The sequence below is a fragment of the Cryptomeria japonica genome, chromosome 5 (genome assembly GCF_030272615.1).
Source record: "Cryptomeria japonica chromosome 5, Sugi_1.0, whole genome shotgun sequence".
NCBI lineage: Eukaryota > Viridiplantae > Streptophyta > Pinopsida > Cupressales > Cupressaceae > Cryptomeria > Cryptomeria japonica.
Window position 1 is genome coordinate 40346377 of NC_081409.1, and position 23952 is coordinate 40370328.

A 23952-nucleotide genomic window follows, 5' to 3' on the forward strand; every position below is an offset into this window, starting at 1 on the left:
ACGCCAACCCCAATGCCTTGCCTGTTTGGGACGTGTTGACGTGTGTTTTATACACAATCATACACAGAATAAAATACCGACAGGCATCTTATCCTCTCTTGAGAAAATAGTCTCTAACTGCTAAAGATCTGCAAAAAGGATCAGTTAGATGGACTCCAAGGTTCTTTTAGTGGGGTCTCCACGTGTGGACAAGCTTTTTAATGGTATGATGTGATTTGCTGTTTCCTCCAAGGCGTCTTACGGATTCCAAAGGCTCAAAGATTCTACTAAACTAAAAGGAACTTTCAAAAAATGGCAAAAGGACAGGGTTTAAGGAAGTCTAACCTAACCTAACCCTATGAACGACTTAGCATGAATGAGATTTGGCAAGACTCAACCAACTTCAATTTTGCCATAAGATAACAACTCAATTGAAATTAGTGCGATCTTCTAAGGTAATAATGATGTTCAATGCATCAAAGACCAAGGACACTACTACGAAGGTACATATCCTAGATACAAAAATGCTTGAAGGTTAAGGACTCAAAATGTTCTCCAGTCGACCACGCAAGGCGTCCTTACAATCAGCAAGAAGCTAGTGGTTTGGATTGCGAATCCCACCAAATATCAAATCTCACACTTAGTCTTTCAAATTAACAAACTACTTCGATTGAGCGTGATTCAAGTACATCCAACAACCATGAAGATAACTTAAGAAATTTGCAACAAAACACCATAACTTCAATATTTTATTGATTTCCAAGTCATCATATACAACAATTGCTTGAATTTCTCTCTTCAAGACTCAATCTTGCTACAAAATAAAAATTGCTTCTAACTCTAATCTCTCTATTTCACTCTTATCTGACTATTCGACTATTGACTATTACACTATTACCAAATGAAATGAAAAATGGGGGTATAAATAGCATCCCCAGTTACAATGAAAGGTCCAGATTGAAAACAAATCAATGGACAAGATCATGACACCTAAACCCTAATTAGGGTTTGTTACAAATGACCTCCCTTTTACTGCATAATATTAAATACATAGCCAAATATTAAATTTGGCACAAAAATCTAGGAGGTATCAACCAATGAGAAATAAGATGTCATGTCATCTGTAACAACCTTTCATCTAGAATCTTATTCCCTTTCCAATTCTCTTTCTTAGCATATGCAATGAATTTTGTCATGATTCCTTCGATTTCTGTGATTGGAATCTCGGGAAGATTCTTGATACTCTCTTCTAAGTGGATGACCTGATCGAATGCATCTAGAAGAGTTGCGTCCCAAGTAGGTTCAAGTTCCTTTGTTCTATCAATCAGGAGCATGGTGGCATACATCTGATCATACTGTTCATCTGTAACATCTGCGTCCTTACGAAAGATGATCTTGATTCTATCCTCAAATTCTTGGATATCCACATCTGTCTCGACCTCGATCCTTCTGCCAAGAATGGTACGAAGTACCTCAAATACTCTGTCTTGGATCGGATTGATCACCTCCTCAACTTGACCACATCTAACACTGATGTCCTCGAAGAGAACATTCTTTATATGGAGTAAGGTTGACCACTGGAACAAACTGTGAGAATCACCCTCCAAGATCCTCTCCTGCGCTAAAATTCTTCTGGATGCATGTCTTATTACTTTCAAGACAGGGATGACAACGTCCTTGGTATGGGCAAATGCAGCTACTGTTGCCATCAATCTGTGGATTATCTCAAGAACTTGGATAGCCTGATGGGTGATCTTCGACATCCTTGAAACAAATTCTATGGCCACTGTGTGAGATCTATCCATCCAACTACATGTACGCTGGACCAGGTTCCTGAATCTTTCTGCTTCGTTGATCGATTGAAGGGGCAATGCCTGCACTGGTGATCTAACTGGATCCTGACGTCCCAAGGGTTCATTGATGTGACTGAAATATGTCCTCCATGCACCGACCTCTCTCTCCAACTTTCTATTCTTTTCCACTTCTTCTCTAAACTTGTCCTTCAATGCCTCAAATGTGTCGGTGGCATCATCTAAAGTCTGCTCTGCTGTGGATGGTCCTAACTCAATAGTCTGTACATCATAATCCTCTGCTAGGATCTCACCCTCATATTTATCTGCTGCCAGTGTAGCTATCTGCAGTTTTCTGTATCCAGTCTCATCTCGAATCATCTTGGACATCTTGGTAGCCTTCTTCTTTTCTGTTATCACATGTGAACGTCCAACAAGGCTCTCTAAATCAATTGCATTGTCCTCATCCTCAACTACGATCACCTTGGTTAATCTTTCCTTCAACCAATCTGGAATATTCGATCTTGTCTCTTGAACTTGAATTTCTTTATGTACTATTTCTTCTTGTCTGGGAGGAGATGTTACTTCATTATCCTCTTCTAACTCATAATCTTGGAGAGATCCATCTGACGAAACATGCTGTGCCTGTCCTTCCTCCTGTCTGTCATTCTGTACCATCGACTCCATGGACTCTTCCACTCGAACTGTTCTATCCTCCGGTCTGGAAGAAGTACCTGGTGTTTGATCTTTGTTGGCACCTTGCTTTTTCTTGGAAGGCTCTTTCTTTTCTGATCTTTCCTTTCTCTTCGAACCTCTTGAATGGAGATTACCCTCACTGGCACATCGAAGGTTACCTTCACCTGAATTCCTAGGATTAGGATTGCCTTCACTAACACTGGCTCCACCCTCGGCTGGTTTCTCTTCCAAAGTAAAAGACATAGCTATGCCTTGTTCTCTCAACTTCTGATGTTGAACGTCTACCCATCTGCAAGTACAAGACAAGACTGGTGCCATCAAATCATCTAAATCCACGACCTCAGGTTCATTCCAATTCAAACTAATTGTTTTGCTTTCTCTATCATATGAAGACTGGGCGTGCCTGCCGTTGTCCTGAGCTTGGTCGGCCACTCTGTAAATCCTGCATTTCCTGATGAAATCCAAAGGCAATCTAGAATGTATCTTTCGTTTCACTTCAAGATCATCTAGGAGGTTCATCATAAAATCTTCAATTTGGTGTTCATGTTTAAATCTTCTACCGACCGTCTCCTCTAAATGTCCATGTGGATCAAAGCTATTCCTCCAAGCAAAAGATGAAAAAGAATACAAAGCTAACTCCTTCTCTGCGTCATCCATGGCTAAGACATTAGGACATACCTCAACTGAATTACCCAAAATAATAGGTACCTGAACTCCATTCTGATGTCTGTGTCTGAACGCCTTCACATATGCTGCCAACTGCCTTGTTACCTCAAGTAACACAATTCTGTCTGTCGGGTACCTCGGCAACATGTATGGAGGTAAAGGACATCCATGCACTCTAATGTAAGTGAACTTGGGAAACTGAATGAACCAAGCATCGTACCTCTTGATGAATTCCTGGGCATCCTGAGATAATCTGTTGTGGATCCCTCCTTGCAACGTCCTTGTGATGTTCATCGTGAAAGTATCATTGACTAACTTGTAATTTTTCCCTGGCGGATGATGCAAGTAGGCATAGGATTCACAAGCTCTGACCTCGCCGGGTCCTCTTCCAATCATTCCTCTGTGAGGTAGTCCTGCGTACTCAACACTTCTGATCAACGCATAGATGACGTATGAACTCATGTGGAAGGACTTAGTAGCCCTGAGTCTTCTCAACTGTACGTCTAAGCAATGGCTAATTATCCTAGCCCAATGTATTGTACCCTTTCCTTGAACAATCACCTGGATGAAGTAAAACATCCACTTCTCAAAATAGAAGGCATGAGGTGCTCCTGTAACTCTGTTGAGCATGGTAATCAAATCTCTGTACTCCTCCTGGAAATCAATCCTGTGCGGTGTGTTCGGTACTTTGCTCAGACGGGGACGACTCTTGAGTAGCCAGTTCTTGTTGATTATGCTTAGGCAAGCATCTGGATCGTCATCGTACACTGATCTGGCTCCTTCAATGCTCTTATATATCATGTCCCTGTGCTCTGGAAGATGGAAAGCTTCACTTATGGCTTCCTCTGAGAGGTACGCCAAAGTGTTTCCCTCATTGGAGACAATTGTCCTGGACTGTGGATTGTAGTGACGAGCACACTCGATCATCAACTCGTGGCACTGAATAGCTGGAGGAAAACCGGCCGCCTTAATGATGCCACTCTCTATTATTTTCCGGGCGACAGGTGATGGCTTGCCGATGTAAGGGACCTCTCGGAACTTCTTCGTGCTAAAGTTCCCCAAGTTTGTATCTCCAATGTTGCTCCACTTCGACACGATCTTGGTCTCCACTTCTTCGGTCTTCTGATCTTCTTTCATGAGAGCCGAGCGGCTGGTGGATGCTCCCGCCTTTGGGGTCGCCATACCTACACAACATTTCATTATAAGATCTGGATTTTGCAATAAATAACGTAAAATAAGAGAGATAAAGCTTTTAGGAAACGTCATGATAAGTCGCTAGAGTTATCATTTCCTAAAATAAACGATTGAGCTGAGAAATTCAAAACTCAAAATTTCAAAATTTGAAATATGACGATGAATGAATAAAGCAATAAAAATCGCCATACCTCGAGAGAGAGCTAACTCTAGAATGCAAAAACAAAATTCGCCTAGGCAAAATTGAGGTATAAAATAATCTTCAATATGATTTCCTCAAAATTGACTTTGCCACCTTTGGAGTGAACGTGATCTTCAAGTATCGCCTTAGACGTGGTCTTAAATGATCTTCAAATTTGCCCTTGACAAATCGCTCAAACAAATCCTCCAAGTCTTTAGCAAATTCGCCTTAATGTATCCTCAAGTTCGCATTTGGTGTGGTCTTCAAATTCGCACCACCTTTTGATAACTAAGCGCCACCCTTGGAGTGTCTACGCCACCTTTGATAATATTCGCACTATCTTCAATTCTCCTCAATTCGCATGAAGAAAGGTAAAAATGATTATGTAAAAATGAAATCTCTCACCCTTCATATATAGCGCGCTCATCCTTTCACCCCTTAGGCCGACTTGATAAAATAAAACCATTTTTTAAATGATTTGCAATAAAATAACAAGGCCGACTTGCTTAATTGAGCGCTCCAAATCGATTTTATATTAATTAAATAATTAATTATCAGTGTTCCACGATCGTTGGGGATGGGGAGACAAGGGGACGCGGGGACGGACTTTGGAAACGGGGGGACAAAGGAAAAAAGTTCCGGGGACGGGTTTCGGGGACGGGGGGACTTGGGCCTGGAGGGGGGAAACGTGTTTCCATGGAACACTGTTAATTATTAATGCCTTGCGTTTTTTAAATGAGAATTTCGATTTTTAATAAAGGCAAAAAATAATTAATAAAAGATAACGCCATATTAAATGCTAAATAAAAATGGATTTTCAAATTTTAATCGATTTAGCATTTAAGGAAAATTTGAATTGTTTAATTTGGCACCAAAACTGGAAAACAAAGGGACGTACCTCATCGCTCTGGTCCCTTGGAGAGGGACAGGAGCGATTCACCATTTTTGTCTTGACTTTTGCATTTCTTACGTCCAACTCCTTTATCTCCACGTTGAAAATCGATCATTTTGATGGTCCTTCGAATTTGATCGCCTTGTGTGCGCATATGGGTGTCTTTTAAGTTCATATCGCCCTGGTCCTTGTCCAAAGGACAGGAGCGATCTTCTTGTTTCCACGTCCATCTTGCATCTTTTAACTTCGATCTTTCATTGTTGGCGAATAACATACTTTACTTGTTCCTTTTGCGCTTATTCCATTTGCTCGCATGAAGTTTTTGGACGTATTAAAGGGATCATCGCCCTTGTCCCTTGGAGAGGGACAGGAGCGATCCATGTCCTTTTCCTTGACCTTGGCAACTTTACACTTTGATCTCCTTTGCAATGTCTTCTAGACGCCGTCCTTCGCTCTTCCTAACCTCGCTTTGCTTTGATCTTGAAGGAACGTAGGTGTTTTGATAAGATCGCCCTGGTCCTTGTCCAAAGGACAGGAGTGATGTGAGGCCTTTACATTGTTTGGCGATGTTTGGACGTTGAAAACCCTTGTATTTTATCTTCATATGATGCCTTGGACCCTCTAAAACATTGCGAAGTCTTGTCCTTACGTAAATTTTGCATGAAATGGCCAATGCATCCAACATCGCCCTGGTCCCTTCCTGAGGGACAGGAGCGATCTAGGCTATAGGGTGCGAATTTCATCATTGCGACGACCTTTGAATGTTTGCGCTTGCTAAAAGAAGTCCTGAAGTGTCCTTCGCCACCTTGACTTAACTTGGATCGTCTTTGAACTTGCGTAGGGAGCAACATCATCCTTGTATCGCCCTTGTCCCTTGGAGAGGGACAGGAGCGATCCTTCCCTTGTGGCCTTTATCTCACTTCGCCAGGTTCCAAATTTATATTCAACGGACTCGTCCTTCTTCACTCTATTCGTTCATTACTTGACATTGTTTGTAACTTCGCAAGAAAATCAATTATATCAAAAATCGCTCTGGTCCCTTGGAGAGGGACAGGAGCGAACTAGGCATTTAGCACTGTTATGGACGTCCCAAAAATCTTCAATTTATATTCAACGCATTTATCTCATGTTTTTCCTTGTTTTTGAACGTAAACTTGCCTTGACCTTTGTCTGGATTTTGCATAATGAAGGAAATCGCTCTGGTCCCTGGGAGAGGGACAGGAGCTACAAGGTACCTCGCCCTGGTCCCTTGGAGAGGGACAGGAGCGATTTGGTCAATATAGGTCATTTTCCTTCGTTTTTGCATCTCAAATTATATTCATTTGGCAAAGCATCTTCCTTTGGACGTCCTCAAATCATTAAGTTTTCGAAATCTTGCAGGGACAAGGCGAAATTTGAATTGTAGCTCCGGTCCTTCACTGAGGGACAGGAGCGATTTTTCTCCTGGAGGCATTTTTGTGCTCATGAAAATCTTCAATTTATATTCAATGGAAAGATATCGCCATTCTCCATCATTTCCAACGTAAAATTTGTCTGGACTCTGCAGGGACGATGAGATATTTGAAAATGAGCTCCCGTCCTTCACTGAGGGACAGGAGCGATTTTGCTCCTACAGGCCAAAAAATCATGATTTTTCACATTTTAACACTTCACGAGGTGAAAACAAATCAATCCCAATGCCCAGGATCAAAATCAAAAAAAGTCAAAATTTGGTCAAAATATTCAATCGGACAAAAAATTCACATTGACTGTCAACACTTAGACAAATTTAAGCTCTGCATTAACATTCCTATTGAAAATTAGACCATTTTGGCGAATTCATTGCATTCAAAATTTGCATCCTAGAAAAGGAAGCTCAAAACTCTCAAAAACGACTGGATTCTGGCTTGAAAAGACAAAATTTAAAACCCTAAGGTTTGACCCTAAATCCAGACGACTAACTAACTAACAAAACCCTAAAAACGAAGGCGAAAAACGAGGGGAAAACAAGCAAAAAGAGGGGGTCCCCATTTGCGATGGGGCGATGTGTGAAATGGTCACAACAGGACGTAGCCCCCAATATAGTGGTTTGGATTTGCTTGCAGCTATTAGCATCTTGGAGATTGTACAGCATTCTTTCTGGAGGTTCAGCGATTCTGACAGAGTTCAGCGTGGGGTTTGGGGTTTCTAACCAGTTGGGTGTACTTGGCAGCCGTATGGCTGTACCTAGCAGCCACTTTCCTTCCCATGTGCAGCACTTGGAGGGCTGGAATCTTGTCGTAGCTTCATTCCTGGTTATGTTACTCTTTCAGCATTCAGGTTGGAATTATTCCTGATTGTAATCTTCCTGAAATTATTGGAAATCTTCATCTGGTCAAATATTTGATTTTTTATTCAGAAATCTGCCTTGAATCGAATTTGTTTTGGCTGTATATGAAATTCATTTTCAGTACTTTGTTCATGTACTTGTACTTCATTATTTACTTGTTGAAAAATCATCAAAATACAAAAAGAATCCAACCCTTCTGCAACTTCTGTCTATTTCTGAAAGAAAATATTAATAAGCGGGAAAAATCGATTTAAAATAATAAAAATTACAGCAGATTAGTAAAAGAGATCCATCAGGGATCTTTCACTTTATCGATGTAGCATCCTTTTGTCTAATCGACATTATTCTTTTGATAAGAACTTTCCTTTTAGTGAGCCCTTTTTATGTTACACCGATGGTATTATCTCCTTGAAGACCTTTTCCCGTCGATGAAAACCATCTTCACTCTCCTTGTTATCTTTTGTCGATGGAATTACTGTCTTCAATGAGTCTTTTCTGAAGTTCATCGCCGCTCTGCTAGGATAAGCTTTAAGACTAGGAGGAGGCAATACCTTACATTAATGAGCATAGGTATATAAACGTGCTGGCATATCTCGCTCCCGGATATATGTGATCACGGATATATAGGTATTATTATTTATGTAGATATTGCCCTCTTTTAGGACTAACACTTACCTAGCTATCCTCATCTGTATTTTACCTTTTCGGTCCCCTATATTCTTGATGTTTTGTCTCTTGTTTGTTCTTAAGAAGCTTTCAAGCTTTAATGTCTCTAGGTTGCTTTAACTTAGCTTCGTAATCTTGTTAAGCTGTGTATATTCTTTAAGATGGTAGCTCCCCGCAATCTCTTTGCAGGAATACTTATGGATTTGCCTCGTTAATATTTATTGAGTTTATGCTCTCCAATGGGTAATCCCTCTTGCATTATGTTTCTGAAGATTTTTTTGAGACTAATATTTTGAGTTGTGTATCCTAACAGGGTGATCATCCAGGCAGGTATGATATATTGTATAAGTTGAACTGTTCGGTTTTCCTTTTCCTAACATTCTGGTGAGAGATTCTCTCAAGGTTTTGTGCAGCATATGGAGCAGAGCATGCTTAACCCTATGTTTCAGGAATAGCAAGAACTGTCGCCCACAAATGGCAGCATCACCCAAAGAAATGGGCAATCTGATGCTCAACTTTACACAGAGGATCTCTACAGACAATCTTCATTATTTTGGACAAGTTCCCTTTGTGATCTTGTATCTCCATTTTGTATCACATTCTTAGTTTTTTCTGATCCTTGAGGGATTTGGGCTAGACCGGAGGTTTTCTTCCCTCCATTCTTTTCCCGTCGATGAAAACCATCTTCGCTCTCCTCGTTATCTTTTGTCAATGGAATTACTGTCTTCGATGAGTCTTTTCTAAAGTTCATCGCCACTCTGCTAGGATAAGCTTTAAGACTAGAAGGAGGCAATACCTTACATTAATGAGCATAGGTATATAAACATGCTGGCATATCTCGCTCCCAGATATATGTGATCACGGATATATAGGTATTATTATTTATGTAGATATTGCCTTCTTTTAGGACTAACACTTACCTAGCTATCCTCATCTGTATTTTACCTTTTCAGTCCCCTATATTCTTGATGTTTTGTCTCTTGTTTGTTCTTAAGAAACTTTCAGGCTTTAATGTCTCTAGGTTGCTTTAACTTAGCTTCGTAATCTTGTTAAGCTGTGTATATTCTTTAAGATGGTAGCTCCCCACGATCTCTTTGCAGGAATACTTATGGATTTGCCTCGTTAATATTTATTGAGTTTATGCTCTCCAATGGGTAATCCCTCTTGCATTATGTTTCTGAAGATTTTTTTGAGACTAATATTTTGAGTTGTGTATCCTAACAGGGTGATCATCCAGGCAGGTATGATATATTGTATAAGTTGACCTGTTCGGTTTTCCTTTTCCTAACATTCTGGTGAGAGATTCTCTCAAGATTTTGTGCAGCATATGGAGCAGAGCATGCTTAACCCTGTGTTTCAGGAATAGCAAGAACCATCGCCCACAAATGGCAGCATCACCCCAAGAAATGGGCAATCTGATGCTCAACTTTACACAGAGGATCTCTACAGACAATCTTCATTATTTTGGACAAGTTCCCTTTGTGATCTTGTATCTCCATTTTGTATCGCATTCTTAATTTTTTCTGATCCTTGAGGGATCTGGGCTAGACCGAAGGTTTTCTTCCCTCCATTCTTTCCTACCGGTGCCCACACCGAATGGAGATGTAAATGTAATTCTATCTATTTTTTAAAAATTAATAAAATTCTTTGGCCTCGGCCTTTTATCGATAAAAAAAAAAAGGCCAGGGTTAGCGAATATTAAAAAATTAAAGTGCAAGGCAGAAGTAAGGGACATAAGTAAGGAAAAAATACAACTGATAAAAAGGCAATTATTTTATAAAAAGTTAATAAAATACTTATGCCTAACCCTAACCCTGACAAAAGATTATAAAGCCCCAAAAAGGCCACTTGTACACATTTCAGGAAAGAAGTCAGAGTCGAAGAAGCAAACTTGACAGCAAGACAAAATCGAGAGGAAAGAAAAACCCTGTCCAACCACAGGAGAAGTTGAATTCGTACAGTGCAGGCGAAGAAGCAGAGATACTGTACAGTGTACGGATTACTCGTACGGTTGGCACACAAGCGCAAAGAAAGGAGAGGAGTTTGTACTGCGTACAGCAAAGCACATCCCCCCGTACGACGGAGCACACCATTCCGTATGACATAGCTCACCCAATCAACCCGTACGACGTACGACAAAGATTGCACAGGAAACAAAGTACGGTGTACGGTGAAACCATACGATGGATATTGCACAAGGAACGTGGTATGGTGGACAATGAAGCCGTACGGTTATTGCACAGAAGACATCGTATGGTGTATAGGGAAGCAAATAGGGAGAGGCCGTACAGCCATGCTACAGGTACGACAACCCAAGGCAAAGGTCGTACAACAACCAAGAAGAACCCATATGGACAACAAGAAGGTCGTACGGTGTCGTACAAGGATCGACAAAGGGAAGTCCATATGGACAAGGAAGTGGTTTATGCAAATTTCGAAGGCATCAGTCTGGAAATTCGTGTTGTCCATACGGTGTTACGCGCAGAGTTCAAACAAATTGAGGAGGTTGTATGGCCAAAGGAGAGAAGCGTACGAACCTATCCGTACATCGTACCAGCAACAGCGGGCACGATGGTCCATACAAATTAGCGGAGCACACTTGCAGACCATTATAATAACAGTCAAGGACTGGACACAAACAGGAAAACAGGGCAAAGCAACTACAGTGCAACCATGACCGCTACAGACCCAGCCAGCAGCAGCAAGAAGGCCAAAATCAAGCCAAAAGTGCAGAAGGATCCGGAGGGAATCACTGCCGAGAATGTAGCCTTTGAGAGCGTGACTGGCAACGAATGTCGTACTTGGTGGGAGGAAACCCCTCCCGACCATGTGATAAAGGACTCCCTCAAGAAGGCACGGGTAGACCATGCCATCCAGATGCAGACATTCAACATCAAGGATTTTGAGCCGGTGTTACGAACTATGGTGTCTGGATACAACCGCCAGGAAACTACTTCCATTATTCAGTTCTAGGGCTGCACGGTACGAGTTTCCTTCAAGGCAGAAGATTTCAGGAGGGTATTTGGTATACCCGAGAAGGGGGCACCTGCAGCGAAACCGGGCAAGAAGCTCACCAAGGAGAAAAAGAAGTGGTTGCAGGACTTGGTATGCAGAGATGACCTCATAGAAGAGCAATGGAAGAGCGCCTGGTCTGACAGTAGGGGATTGAAGGGTGCTTTTATCGCACCAGGAGAATGGAGAATGCTGATGGACTTGGTAAAAAGCCGGCTCACAGGGGTCAGTCGTGCATCCGATATAGCCATCTGGATGATTGGGTTAATGAATGGCATTAAGTGCGGCAAGGTTTACAACTGGGGCCATCTTTTGGTAGGGAGGATTCATGATTTCCTCAAGCTGGAACACAAGACATTTTACATGTGCCACCACGCCATCAGCCTTTTCCTGGATGTCGTATGCTTGCAAGTGCCGCAGAGATGTGGGGGACTTTCGAACCGCGCAGAAGGGTGGAACCTAATAAGTCGTCCATGTACTATTATGCCCATCTGGACCCACTTGGTGACACCACGCAGCCGGCAAACAGGAGGAAGTTGGACGTGTCCGTTGAAGTCGAAGATGACAGCAGCACCGAGGATTCCGAGGAGGTGGCCGAAGAAACTGAGGAGCGGGAGAGTGGAGATGAGGGGTTCCGTATGGCACCACACATGGTAGGAGAGGATGAAGGGGAAGCGGAATCGCAGCAACAAGAAGAGGAAGAAGAGGAAGAGCAGCACGGAGGGCTGCGAGCACAATGGAAGAGCACGCGGGTGAAATTTACACCCCCAAAATTGTCCTCTTCAGCACACTTGGTACCACAGGAAGCACTTACAGTGGCCAGTATGACAAGTAGGGATACTGTTCCGGAAAATTAATGAAGGAGAACCACCGGCACAACGACGGGTGTCACTGCCACAAATCAGTCTAGTTGTACTCGAGTCACAAGTTGCACCAGCTGCAGAACATACCAGTAGGCCTAATCGTACGTCTAGTGACCTAGGTGGTGAGAGTATGGCAGACCGTACGGTGGTAGAGGAGGCCATACAACATAGTCCGAATAAAATGATTCAGGAGACAGTCGTACCAGGGGAAGGAGAGGGAGTCATAAAGGAAATCAGTACTAGTATGGCAGGTTTGGGTACTGGCACAGCAGGTACTAGTACGACAGGTACCAGTACGGTACCAGCAGAGAGAGATGAGTCGAGGGATGTACCGATGATGGGAGGTGATCTGGAGGAGTTGGTAGTAATAGAGACACTAACGGATGAGGATATAGATGCATCATTGGATGGGTGGCTCGGGCAGTTTGCAGTCACACCTCACCCTCCCCCTCACCTTCACACGCCATGGCCGTTGGACCGAACCAGACACAGAACAGGACCACCCCTATCACAGATCAGGATGAGAGGATGTCTATTGAGGAGCAGAATAGAGCAACAGGAAGTGGTGGGCAGAGCTTGAAGATCATCAATGTTAGGGAAATCGGGTCCGAAGGACTACTGGCAGTACTTCACCTCGCTCCACCAGACCCTAGCGATCCAGCAGGCTCGCTCCGGCGGTTCCTTGGGGAGCTACAGGGGATTTCAGATATAACACGTGGAATGGCACAGTTGACTGGGCAGATGGATACGCTGAGAAGATGCGCCACTTCATGACTTCCGGATGTGCGGACGAGTTTGCACGCCACTTTGAGCAGCAAGGGTGGCCAAACAGTAGTACGTCAGAGATGGTACAGGAATGGACGTGCATGCGACTGGTGGAAGGAGTGGGCACCTTGGGCGCCACCTTGCGCAGTCTGGAGGGATCTTTCCGGGATCTATCTACAGATGCGACAGAGTCGAATAGAGCAGCAAACACAGCGGCTGTATGCAGCAAAACTGGAGAAGGAAGGGGAGAAGCGTGCAAAGTTAGCCATAGTAGAGAAGAACCTAAGGATTGAGCTAGAGACGAAGGTGACTACTTATGAGGCCCGTTGTAGCATGCAAAAGGAGGTACAGGTACTGGCAGCACAAGTGGCTGAGTTTACTCTATAGATGGAACAAAAGGAAAAAAAAATTGTTGGAGGCCGCACACATGGTGAAGAAGGCACGAGAACGACACCTGATGGCAGAAAAGAACCTCATACTCCACACAGGCCAACAACCTTCTTCTTTGACCACCACAAGGACGCCTCCTCCCCCTTCTCAGTCTTAGTCTTTTGTTTGTTTTCCAGCTCCTATTGTCTTAGTCGTCTGGAAGACAACTACTTTGGGGGGAGGCTGATGTTAGGGGTCAATAACACATGTTAGTTTGTAGTTGGTTTCGGTGTTTATGTTTGGTTATGTTTGAGTCGCCGAGAGGTTCTCGTGGGGTAGTTGGTAGTTAGTGACGGTTGGCAACTTGGCCAACCATCGAGTCTATATATGATTCAGCTGGAACCTCGGCAAGGATGGTATTGTACTAGCATATTCTTGAGAATTCAATAAAGATATCATTCTTTTGTTATAGTTGTTTTGTTATTGTTACTCATGCTTTGATATATGAATGTTCTGTTACACAAATAGTTGGTACGTGTGGAATATCCTTGTTTTATCCATGAGTTTACCAACCTCACATTAAGGACTAAACAACATGCTTCCAAAACCTACAACCCCTCAATCAAATTTTTATCACAAGTTTCTTTATAGTTTACTTTGTCTTCATAGGTTGCTAGTTCATCTGCATTGGAAAGAAATTGGAGCACATACTCTTTCATCCACTCAGTAAAGCGCAATAGATTGCAATAAAAAAGAGCAGAGAATTTAGTATATGTGCATTCCAACCTATGTTTTCTTTCACACAAGCAACATGAATACAAGCAAGGGAAGACGAAGATGTGGGATATAGAGATAGAGCATACTGATTTGGATGCTTCTACTTCTCAGCTTGTTGCATTTGATGACTCAAAAAGCGAGCACACTTATAGTGCAAGTGCAAGTGCAAGTGGCATTGGCATTGGTTCATCTAATGTCAATGTGAATGATGAGGAGGATGAGCAAGATGCGAATGATGATGTTGATGATTTAGAAAATCCATTTGATGATTAAACTTTAAAAATTAAAACTATAGTTCCAATTGTTGAAACAATGATACTTGAACTCGATATTATTATTGTCATTTTGATATTGAACTTGATGTATATGATGCTATGATGGTATCATCATGATGCTATGATTACAAGTTTATGTTGGTTTTGTTGTTTATATGATGCTATGTGGCCTTTTAATCTTAAATCATGCTTCTAGGCTGCATAAATATATATATAATTTTTACATTGTTTTTGTACTAACAAATCCAAACCTCTTTTCAAAATTTTGCCACACCAGCATACCGGGTTCTCAAACCTGAACCGGTACCCAAACCCAAACCAGCAACTTAGATAATAAATAAAACATATACACCAGATTGAAAAGCAATTTATGAGAAGATCATTTGCAGATTTATGAGGAAATTATAAGATAATTTTCAGATTTAGTAAGAAGTTTATAGCAGATTTTCATGTGGAGATTATGATCATTTTATTGGCAGATTTATGATCAGTTTATTGCAGATTTAAGAAGGGAATTAGAGCAGATTGAAGAAGAGTTATAGCAAAACTTGTGAAGACGATTTGAATGAGGGGTTGGTACCTCTAGTGGCTTGGTAATGACAAATTGAATGCGGGGTTGGTGCCTCTATAATTTGTAAAAGGAAGATTAATATTAGCAATATTTTTTGCCGTGGTTTTCTCTCGCAAGGGTTTCCACGTAAATTTTGGTGTTGTGTTGCTCATTGTTTGACTTCTAATATGTGCTAATTTAGATTAAATTTTGAAGTAATTTAAATAAATTTTAAATAGTAAAAAGAATATTGTTGTACTGATTAGCCTTTTCCCTGAGACATCAAAAGTTAAAACAAGGTGGGGTTCAAGCTAAAGTGAAAAACAATTTTATGAAAACAGACTGGGAAGAAAATGGAAAAAGAAAAGAATTTCTTTCAAGTAATCATCCCAAAGCATGTTTAACTTTCTTCATGAAGGAATTTTGGTTTAGGGTCAACCAAGACTAGATATATAGAATGGTCAGTATTGACCCACTCTACAGAAAGTGAAGTTTAGTATGCAACGTTGAAAAAAAATGAGACAACATGGGTTTCTTTTTGAATTTGGAAGATTTGCTAATGCAATATAAGATGAACTGAAATGACTTATTTGGTCTCACAAACAAGCTAGACTGGTGTCTAAAAGATTACCTTTACCTTGACCATTTTGTTTCTAGATGAACTCAAAATTTCTGATGTAAGGTTGTCAACAGCTACAGGAGTTTCCCAACTTGGTTCTTCACTAGAGAGAACACATGCATTCAAGCGTATGGTTATCCAAAATGACATATCTCAAAATATTTTTAATTAATTAATAACCTTAGTTAAAGCCATAGTGTTATTTTCCAGCTATTTATTGAAAGGAGTAACTGATAAATTTATTTGCAACATGGTATTTGAAGACTACATCCACAATTGTAAAGGATAAGAGCAGACTTGAAGGAAAAGGATCCAACTCTTAGATATCCATAATGGAAATGCATTATTTTGGTAACAACTAACAGTTACAGGAATCTTCTTTGTTATCATCCTTTAACATTCTGATCACCAGGTATGATGCCACTTTGAAAATACGTCATGATGGCTTATATACTTGAAAAACAGTAATTTTTTGAACTGGTCTATATGTGGAAAACATGGCATGAGACTGGAGTGATTTGTTATTTTTCTTACTTCTAATTGTAATTGCTCATCATATATTATACTGTCACACACAGCATATTCACATTTATCAAAAAACAAGCCTTTACATGCCAAGATTTTTTAGTAATGGAAAATTAAAATGCTTCCAAACTGGTATTCAAATTCAGAACTTTGAAATGATCCATTTAAAGATTTGTAGTCATGATGTGAAACAGTTACATTGTTTGGATTTAGTGTTTACCTCAACACGTTCAATTCCATCTTCATCAGTCCATTTTCTATTAGAAATTCGTTGGCGGGCAGCACGATTCCTACTTTCCTGGCCATACCCAGTGATAGGAGATCCTATCCGGACTTTAACCTAACAAAATAAGTTCCAAGTCAGTAAAATGCCTTAATATTTCCACATTCAACAACATGATAACCCAAGCCAAAGACTCCTGTAAAACAAGAACAAAATAAATCATCTATTCACCTGACTGTCATTCTGCACTCTCTCCAAGGCCTTCCCAAAGATCTTGTACCTGTCCCGCAGATCAAGAAAACATTAATAGAGACAATCAAAGCTCTACATCCATGTAGAGATTTTGATGTACAAATTTTAACGTATCCATAAAAGAAATCTCCTAATACAAAAATCACATAATATATTTACCATTTACATGTTCACTTTGAATAGTGAAAACAAATATGTTGCACAGTACTTCACATAAGATACAGTGTTTCATAACAAAACTTTACTCGATATGTACTGTATATTTAATGTCCATATTATATAATGACTGGTAATGCCTGAATTTAATGCTATAGCTCAAACTAAGCTTTCACACCCCAACAAAATCTTTAACTACATTTTCAATACAGTGGAGGACAATCTGAGGACAGAGGAGTACAACAATGTCCGACATTCACAAATTGAAAATAATCAAATATTATAAAAAGCTTGTCCCTTTCTCTTTCCATCTATGGTTTCCATCTATGGGGTAAAGGCATGCATTAATAGTTTTTTCTCTGCATAATTGGACTTGCTTGCTAGAAGAGGCACCAAGGGTGTTACTCTACTTTCTCCTAGGATTGTCCTACCAGGCTCTCTTAGCCCTAGAAATTCCACCATGAACATTAGTACACTTGGGTTAGCAATATCAGATGTTTTTTCAAGCTCCAGCAATTATGATGAGCAGAATGCCTTTTTTATGGAGTGGTTTCAGATGAGTTCTCTCATACTATATTTAGGAAGTCAGTTGCTGACACCAATAGAGCCAGTTGTCAACATTTCTACATTTAGATATGTCGGCTGGAGTAATCGGTATCACTTTCTTGATATTTGGTATAATCTGGTGAATTAAAATTAAATAACGATAAGTTAATATTTTATAAGTTAAATTAAATATTTAACTTTATTGTTATTTAATATATTTTAAATAAAAGACTATTTGGGCACCACGATTAAATTAAAGTGCAAATATTTAAGAAGGGGGCCTTTTTGGAGACATGGGGGCACTTATAAAGATATTGATTTTATTTTAATATTTTAAAAGGGAAATTAGAAGAGGTCAGCCGCTTCTTGGAGGCTACAAAAGAGAGACTGGTAGCTCATTTGTGTTATGCTGAGTTGATATTTTGATATTGCTACTTGATCTTGGAGGAGATTGTTCTTCTCAGAGTTTATGAGGGGAAAATCTCTTGCCGGCGACATTCTTCACGTTGATGAAAGACACAATTTGGAGGATTCATGGTGTTTTCATTCAGAAAACAGGGTTGAGCTGATTGGTGACACATATATTCAGTCTTCACTGGAGTTTACATTGCATATTTGTTTATGGTGGGCTGATTGAGAGAGTTTTTGAAGAGTTTTCTGTCATTTATGCTTCCATTGGCTGTCCATACCCTTTTCATTGCTAGTCATATTACTTGCTGCAGGCAATACACTTCATCTTGGGATGTGAGCCTTCTTGGAGAGGTGTTTAGGGGTTTTATTGTGTCTATCTACACACTTGGTGTAATCTTGGGCTGTTGTACTTAGAGCTATATCTTTCTTAGACAACAGAAAGGGTTTTGGGGAGTGGCATCTCTGCTGCATTTCCTGGGTATGTTTGAAATAGATATGTAAAGCTATTTAATGATCTGGGATGCTTTTAAATTTGAGAAAAATTGTACTTTCAGAACAGAAATAAAATCTTGAATTTTAAGCCTTATGTATTTCTGAGTTTTATCAAATTTCTTAAGTTATTAGTTACTGCAAATATTTCCTTTGTCTGCACTTTATTTGCCAAACAAAAACTATTGCAAACCACTTTTCAAAACAAAAACAAAGGCATAACAGGGCAGAAAACTGTAGGGAGAGCTCTGGAAAACAATTTTTGGAATCAGACGAAGGGGAAGCAAAAATGCTTCTCAAAGAGCAAAAATGCTTCTCAAAGAGCACTTGGATGGCAATCAGTGTTTGTCTACCTATTTGACAAAAAATCATGTTGACCTGGTGCTTTATTGTCAAGAACTCGCATTGTCTATTGATAACCTACAAGTACAGGCTATCCTTCATTATGGCAGCTTGGAGATTTCTTTTCTTTACACATTACCAAGTGTCTCTAAGAGTGGTGTTTTGTGTGCTATTTGCTACTCTTTTCTAGAACATGTTGTGACGTCTTCACACATCGCCCCATTGCAAATGGGGACCCCCGCTTTTCGCTTTTTGGAGTAGAAGTTTTGCCTAGTTTCCTAGTGTTTGCCTAGTGCCGTCTAGGGTTTTTGAAGTTAAAGGATCAAGTTGCTAACGTTGATATTTTAATGATGCTAAATTTTGCCTAAGTGTTGACCTTTTGAGCGTTAACGTGTTTTTAAACACGCGCATCAGTGATTTTAAAGTGCCAAGGTATTCCTAGACCTTTTGGAGTTGTTTTCTTGCTCCTAAGGTATTATTTAAGTTGATTTCACACTTTATCCCAATATTTTCCTAGCGTTTCGCTCAATATTTTGGAAAATTTGTCTAATTTCATGCTAGAGGTGCTTATCCCCTCATATTCCAGACTACCCACCCTTTTCCCCCACTCAAAATCCACACTACATATGGGTTTCCCCTTAAATCCATACTGGCTATGATTTTCCACCACTGTTTATCCATGCCTGGGTCGTTTTTCCCCTGGAAGAGCTAAAATTTGGTTAAGTGTCAAGATTTTTCCAGACTACCATCGATTTTCCACCAGGAGTGCGGACTGGAGTGCGGATTATAGTGCGGATGAAGTTGAGGATGATTCCATGCCTGGATCAATTTTCCACCAGGCTGTTTTGTGACAATTTAGTGCACATTTTTTTGTAGACTCTCAGTCCATGCCCAAGTCGATTTTCCACTGAGAGCAATATGATGAATTTTGAGTCCGGATTTCATCCAGACTGAGGTCGAAATTCCACCAGGGAGTATTTTTTGCAAGTAAAGTGAATTTGAAGTGTGGATTTTGTGTCCAGACTACCATCGATTTTCCCCTGGAGTGTTTTATGTGCATTTTGATGAAATTTGAGCATGGATTTTTATCCAAGCTAAGGTCGATTTTCCCTTATGGGGAAATTTTTGACACTTAATGATTTTTAAAGGGATTTTTTTAAATCCCAACTAAAATCGATTTTCCCCTGGAGGCTCAATTTGGACTTAAATCGAAATATTTAATAATTGAGCCCCATTTAATTGTTTTTAAATGATGATTAAGGATTATTTAGAATTTTAAAAGCAAAATTAAATAACTTGCAATAATCATTTAATATTTAAACCTTCTAGAAGCAAGTTAGTTTTTACCAAACAAGTACATAAGCAAATGTTTTATCCTACATTGCTTGTGTGATGAAAACTCAAGGTGAAACATGTTTAAAGAGAGGTGACCAGCATTAAAATATCATTATATTTGTTGAGTGTGATTGCTAAGTTGCTGATTTGGGTGATTTTCTCCAGCTGGGCGATTTTGGTGAAGTGTCTACTTGACACATTTGGAGCTGAAAGTTAGTTTTGTTGTTCATTTTCTGCCTATTCCCAGCTGGGCGATATTTCTTGGCAGCCATTGGAGCAAGTTTTTTAGAGTTCTTTTCAGATTTGGGAGGTGGCGCCATGGCTGAAATTGGATGATTTTATTTGGGAGGCTGATTCCTCCATATCTTGATGAATTTTGGTGATATTTTTAAGTGTTAAAGGGCTGCCATTATTTTCAGACCTTGTTGGGCACCATTGCTAGGAGTGATTTGACCTCCATTGTTGGCTGGGAACACATTTTCAGAATTATTCTTCATTACCCAGCTCATCCACACTAAGGCGATTTTGGTTAAGGGCTGTTTGGAGGAGTTTTCAGTGCATTTTCAAGGGCTGCATTGTTGTTACAATCTGAAACTCCATAGTTTCAAGATGTCTTCAGACTGATTTTCATTTCCAGCCACTTGCCAACGTGGAAAATTTTACTTGGGCGTCATTTCTTATGAATTTTTTGGGCATTTGGTGGAGCTTCCATTGCTGATCTAAGTCTGAAACTCCATTTTCAGATTTGTCTTCAGACTTAGATATTTTTTTACCAGCCCTTTGTTTGTCTTCAAATACAGGTGTTTCCTATGACTGCGACAAGTTTAAATGATTGATTTATTAAAGTTGCAGGTTGTCTTCAGACATTGGGCAGCCATTGTTGGACCTTGGAAGGGTGTCTTCAGACTTTAAGAACTATAAATCAGACTTTTCCACACCCTTTTCCAAGCATTTTCAGAATTGTGGTATACTTCCGGGCACCATTTTTGACATTTTTCTGAGTATACCAGGTTGTCTTCAAACTGAAACTTCATTTCCAGTCACATAGTTGTGCCCAGACGTGACCATTTCTAAGTTTTGAAGGTCAAAATAATTCAAATGCAAGCATGTGACATGGTTGTGACCACTTCCAGCCATTGATATTCATCATTTTCAGAGTGCCTTCAGCCTTTTTGGAGCCATTTTCAAACTTTCAGAGGGTGTATTAAGACTTAAGAATCAAAAAATCAGACTTCAATACACCATTTTCTGAGTATTTTCAGACATTGGAGGGCGTATTCAGACTTTGTCCTCAGAAAATCAGACTTTTATTACAACTTTGATATAAAAATCAGTCACTTTCTGAGTGTTTTTAGACCTCCAAGTGATATTTCCAGACCTGGACATTCATTTTTGGGCTCCAAATACTTGATTTTCTGAGTTTACATGGATGTCTTCAGACTTAGCAATTATGATCAGACTTATCCCAAGTCTGAAAATTGGTTTTCTTGAGGAGAATTTTCTAGATTTCAATCCTGACCTTCATATTTTCCAAAGTTGGTGTTAAAGTTTTCTAAGACAACCTATCACATGTTGGGACAAATGTCAGGAACAAAGTCCTGATGGTGTCCGGATTTCCACTCCATGGAATGGTGATCCAGTCAACACAAGATTTTCAAGGACAATGAGTCTAGATGAGGGTCAGATTTCCACTGCAGGGCAGCAAGGCAGAATTACAAAGGAAGGAAGTTGTCCAGATAGGCATCAAATTTCCACCAAGTGAAGAATGGACAAGGATAATGCGGATGGTTTTGAGGAATAATCAGTCCATATGCGGATGGATTTCCCACCAATGTTGAAATCAAGTTTATCACATGGGTGTTTGATTCAATGCTTATTTGTTTTGCAGGACTGTTATGAGGAAAGGAAGTACGATGATCAAGGCTTGAGGTGAAGGAGGATGCACACGATGCGGATAAGGAAGATCAATACTTCAAAGATTGGATGAGGAATTCAGGATAGAGATTCCAAAAGGCGAAGGTGAGGACTAGATCAATCATGAAGAAGACTTCACTTTGATGGTGAACAAATGAAGGAAAGCAAGTTCAAGAAATGAACACAAGGGATTTCACATCAAGAAATCCGGAACTACATCAAGGAATTTCAATATCAAAGAGCGCCAAGGAAGGAAATATTTCAAGATTCCAAGATTGGGAAATTTTCCAAACATAAGGAGGGAACAGTTCATGGAATTCCTTAACATAAGGATGAAATGTAAAGTATCATAAGGGATTCCAAACATTGTGAAGATGAAGAATGTACAAGGCAAATTGATTAAGTGTGCAAGGCAATCTGAGGTGGCATCCTAGTCACCAATCGTTCAATCAAAGGGTACCAAGTCAACATTCATTCAAGGAGGGAATAGGTGACACATGGCGCTACATCAAATATTATTTATCTTACCTACCCTCGTTTCTTATTGGCCAATGTAATGGTGGTTGTACAAACCCTAATAAGGGTTTTATCTTGTAATCTCGGTTGTTGATCTTGGATCAATCTAGGCCATCCATTTTGTAAGAGACTCTATATATGCCTCCTTGTCTCTCATTTGTAAGAGGGAGTTTTTGTAGAATTGTTGGTATATGCTGCAGCTATTTGAATCATAATCATTGTTCAATTGTTGGTGATTTTGCTCTTCAAGTGTTGTATTTGCATCCATGGTTCTCAATTCCTCCAGGTTAGATTAGAATTTATTTTCATGTATGTTAGATTGAGTGGAAGATTTGTTGAATTCAGTTGTGTGGAATCCCTAGTTCATACCACTAGCCTCTTGCTGCTAGTAAGTGTGCCTTGCGTGGTCAACTGGAAATTTAAGTAAGCTTAACTTCAACTATTACGCGTCCCTTGACAAGCATCAACTTGGATGGCGTCAACGTTTGATGGTGATAGCCTAAAAATCTTTAAGTGTACCTTGGACGATTGCACTAAGCTTGTGTCAATACCTGATTGTGAGACCTTGCCTGGTTTGATTCCACTAGATCCATTCATCATTTCCTACATTCCTAGGCTTAAAATAGATTTCCCGAACCCTATTCCTTTTGCCCATTTTTTAGTAAGAAGTAAATCCAGAGCCATATTGATAAATCTTAAGTTGTCAGCACACGTATTTCGCATCATTCATGATAATCCAAACATTTGCGTAAGTCCCCAAATGAACACAACAATTCACATCGACCATTGAGTTGCCCACTCGTCGAGACCTGACATGTAGAAACCTTGGAATCATTTTAGTTGATCTCATTCTTAGCATCTGAGGTGATTTTGTTCAAGAGAGGGTAAATTATCTTGCTAATTTATTCTGTAATGTTATGTGCCTAAAACAAACATTCAACAGAACCCAGAGTCAAAGCTGGTGCAAAAGACTCAGATAGCTCAGCTACTAAGCCTCAGCTGCAGGTTTTTTTCTTTGTGATCATAATTTGTCAGTAGTTTTTTGTTAACACTGTAGTTTTTCTCTCCATCACTTGGGAGTTTATCAGTCTTAAGGCCTATTTGTAATTGCTTTGCTATCTTTGGGTGTGGCTCCCTATAGAACCTACAATTAAACAATCAGAACCAACAATTGAATTATTGAAACAAGAAACCAATAAGGTTAAAAAAAATTAAAACAGGGTTTTTTCAAGATTTATGATTATTTGTAAGCCCAAGGTAAGGCAGGTTGGGTGCTGGGCTGGGTCGTGCGGATACCCCTGGCACAACAAACAAAAAACAAAGATTTATGATTATTATCATCCATAACTAGCACACTAATCCAATAGTGATCCCAACCATCAACCGCGCAAAAAAAATGCTGTAATAGTGTTACATCTGCCATCAACTGTTTTAAGGCTCATTTGAAAATTACCCTACCAGAGATCCTCCAGCTTCGTAACTACAAATTACTAAAACTCATTGGCAATAGCAGCCGAAAAGAGGTGTTTTATAAAAAGTACATAGAGCTACCGATGTAATTTCTATATGATAATGGCCTAAATTAACTTCCGCTTGCCAATAAAATGTTAACCAAGATGGAAAGATGCAACAAATATTTAT

The 23952-nt window shown here is 40.0% G+C and overlaps 1 protein-coding gene across 6 annotated transcripts in view; it reads right to left on the reverse strand.

Annotated features, from left to right (window-relative positions):
* LOC131057404 (probable mitochondrial import inner membrane translocase subunit TIM21) overlaps positions 1-23952 on the reverse strand; it is a 122895-nt gene that overhangs the window by 32471 nt on the left and 66472 nt on the right. For all 6 annotated transcript variants that reach the window (XM_057991578.2, XM_057991577.2, XM_057991576.2 and 3 more), the window contains 2 exons: positions 16582-16630; positions 16348-16467 (listed from right to left, as the gene is read on the reverse strand). In XM_057991578.2, coding sequence (XP_057847561.1) covers positions 16348-16467; positions 16582-16630 — 169 coding nt within the window. The remainder of the gene's footprint in view (positions 1-16347; positions 16468-16581; positions 16631-23952) is intronic.